The sequence below is a fragment of the Phaethon lepturus genome, unplaced genomic scaffold (genome assembly GCF_000687285.1).
Source record: "Phaethon lepturus isolate BGI_N335 unplaced genomic scaffold, ASM68728v1 scaffold48205, whole genome shotgun sequence".
In the NCBI taxonomy this organism is placed as follows: domain Eukaryota; kingdom Metazoa; phylum Chordata; class Aves; order Phaethontiformes; family Phaethontidae; genus Phaethon; species Phaethon lepturus.
In genome coordinates, this window is record NW_010540695.1 from 294 (window position 1) to 3,405 (window position 3,112).

General features: G+C 54.2%; 1 protein-coding gene across 1 annotated transcript in view; it reads right to left on the reverse strand.

Annotated features, from left to right (window-relative positions):
* LOC104621117 (A disintegrin and metalloproteinase with thrombospondin motifs 8-like) overlaps nucleotides 1-3,107 on the reverse strand; it is a gene marked incomplete at both ends in the record, with an annotated part of 3,377 nt that extends 270 nt beyond the window's left edge. The window contains 4 exons of the mRNA XM_010287518.1: nucleotides 7-346; nucleotides 2,117-2,292; nucleotides 2,383-2,555; nucleotides 3,005-3,107. Coding sequence (XP_010285820.1) covers nucleotides 7-346; nucleotides 2,117-2,292; nucleotides 2,383-2,555; nucleotides 3,005-3,107 — 792 coding nt within the window. The remainder of the gene's footprint in view (nucleotides 1-6; nucleotides 347-2,116; nucleotides 2,293-2,382; nucleotides 2,556-3,004) is intronic.
* Nucleotides 3,108-3,112: the final 5 nt, after the last annotated feature.

The window sequence follows — 3,112 nt, forward strand, 5'->3', positions numbered from 1 at the left end:
AGGGACGTCCTTGGGGATGAAGAAGGTGTACTTGACTTTTGGAGGGAAGACCTCGCTGGCGATGGTCAGCAGCTGGACGGTCAGGGGCTCCGGGAGCTGTCGGAAGCTCTGCAGCCTCTCCAGGGTCGTCATGGAGCCACTGTATTTCAGGATGGTCCCCTTAATGAGGATGTCCTGCTCCATGGCCGAGATAGCAAAGTCTCCGTTCAGCAAGTACTTGCCCTCGAGGGTCCTCAGGGCCAGGTAATTCCCATCGTGACGGACCCCGCGGTGGCTGCGCTGTTTGATGTCGATGTTGGTTGCCCCGGCGGGGATGGTGACAATGTCGTTGTAGCCGGATAAAAAACTGCACGGGGCAAAGGGACACTGTTACTCTCCGGGACTTATTAAGAGGAGACCCGTGCAGGGGATAGCACTTGGCGAGCGGGATCGTGGCTCTGAAGCCACCTCTCTCTAACCCAGAGCGCTCGGGAGCTGGAAATATTGCAGTCGTGCCAGGTGTGTGCTCAGCTGGAAGATTTTGCAAAAAAATGAGAGATGGAATCAAACGAACAGCCCCTCAGTTACCAGCCTTGGTGGGAAATTCCCCTCACTCCCTTTCTTTTGAAATGGGTGAAGTGTTTGGGACTAAAAGCCTAGATTTTAGTGATGCTGTCGGATAGCATCAGCTATAGATCCAGCACAGCAGGACAGGAGAGAGCCGGGGCACTGCTGGCATTGTACGCAGAGAGGATATGTACATTGGCCAGATGTTGCTGCTAAAACCAGATCATCAGTTAAAAAGTTAAGCCAACAGACATCTCACATTGTAGACGACTTGATATCAACTCAAAAGCCTTTCCTAGAAGACAGCAAATACTACGGCAACAAAATCATCCCTATCCATAGGCGGGCGTCTCTCCACCCTCGTGGGCTCGTCCTCAGAAGGGTTTTGCAGCCACCACCACGACGCAGAAGAGCTCTTGTTGGAGGGCACAGAGCACATTCCACACTGGGGGAGGATTCCCCTGCAGACCCAGCCGGAGCCCATCCCCGGAGCGCCACGGCTCCCGCGACAGCACCGGGAAGCCTTCCGTACTCGAGCCCTCAGCACCCAGTGCTATGGTAATTATTTGCTACTATAATAAAATGCCACCTTTGGCGTGACTCACGCCGTGGGGCCGACGGAATTGTTTTCCACACATCCCCACGGTTGAGGCTGTGGTCGGTAATTAGGTTTAGAGTATTTTGGAACAAAGCTTTCAGGTCAAACTCTGCTCTCAGTCACCCTGGCCTCCCTCACCCTGATCTTAATGGGATCTCTGCTTGGCTGTAGCTACTACGCTCATCTCTCTTTTAGTCAACCACAAACAATTCATAGGAGAGTGGAAGCCCCATTTTCAGCTGGCTCCCTGGAAGGAAACCATTTAGGAAATCTAATTTGACTGCGTGAGTCACCTCGCCGCATGGAATTGGACACGTTGGGCTTCTGTTACGACCTTTTCAACAAAAGCCTTAAATTCAGCTCTTTGGCAAAGCAATGGAGATCTGGGGCGATGGAAGCGGCTGCCTCGATGCCCGTGTCCTAGGACCGAAATTCACTCCTAAGCCCTGGGAAAAGTTATCGAACTATTTATATAGTTCAGCACCAGCCCTTGAGTATGTGTCCAACCCACGGCGTTGGCGTGAGATGCATACTGTAAACTCCTCGGGGCAGCAGATGGATTTGCAGTGGCGTACCGAGCCCATCGCCGGTGTCAGCACCAGCTATTATTTTAGGAAATAAACTCTGCTTGGCTTGCCTAACGCTGCTCCCAAATTAACTCAGCGTAAGCCCCCGAGCCTGGCGAGGAGACCAGGCTGTGGCAAGGCCACCCAGCCACGGGTGTCGGCACGGCTGCAAACCCCGGTTAACGGCACGGAAAGCCACGCACTCCTCGAGTCCGGCCGCTGTAAACGAGGTCTGCGCCGAGGTGTGGTGCTTTGGGAAAGCAAACTGGCTTTACGTGACCTAGGAGGAGTCCTAATATTCCTAGCCTAGCACTTTTGCAATTAAAAAAAGGAGGAGAATGAGAGGGGAAGGTGTTTTTTCTTCGCCCAGCCCATCTCCGCTGACCTCTTCTCCCCGGCACCTTACTTGGATCGATTGAGCGAGCCGGATATTTTCCTGCAAGTCGAGCCGTTGCCGCCGCACACCCCGCACTTGTCCAGCTTCTTGGAGGACCCGACTACGTGATCGCAGCCAGCCTTGATGCACTGCCCGTGGACGCAGATGGAGAGGGTCTCCGGTCCGCACAGCGTCCCGTCGATCACCTAGGAAAGGGAGGGGACGCAGAGGAGCAATTAGGGCATTTGATCTGAAATGAGAAAAAGGAGGGGTGGTTGTATCGCTGGGTCTCTTACTTTGGCCTCAAAGACTTTAAATTCGCTCCTCCCTCTGGCTCGGCAAAAGAGTTTGCATCGGTCTCGGGGTGACACTCCCGCGTACTTGGGAACCCACTCCAGGCGATTCCCTTCCAGATCCGTAAAGTTGTAGCTGTTGTACTTCTCGCACTGCTGCTCCCGAAAGCTTTTCCCTGAAAGGAAAGGCGAAATGTGACCCAAAAGCCACGGGGAAAAAACCAACAACAACAACAACAACAAAAAACAAAACAAAACAAAACAAAAACAAACAAACAAAAAACCCAAAAATGAAAGAAAAATATTAAAAAAATGTGAAACGTGACCCCAAAAAACGCCTGGCCTCCTCAGCCGTCGCAGAGATGCAGGAGCGAGCGCCGAGGATAGCGGGAGCATGCGGCGAGCGTGCACGCAGAGGAGGGATGCCACCCACCTCCCACCCAGCCGGAGGGGATCACAACCCCCAGCAGAAAGCTATGCCCCCCCCAAATAGGAATATATTTAAGGAAGAGTGGAGCGATCCCTGGCGATGGGTCCTGGAAAAACGGGGGTGGGAGGCGAGCGTGCATTCGGGAATTGCAGCCCTTTGCTGCGCGGAGGGGTGGCTTTGCAGAGCCGGGCTTACCGTCGGGCGGGCACTCCTCGGTGCGGCAGGACTGGTACTTGGCGCGCTGGCCCTCGCAGTACCGGCCGCCGTGCTGGGGCTTGGGGCTGTCGCAATGGCGGTGGGAGA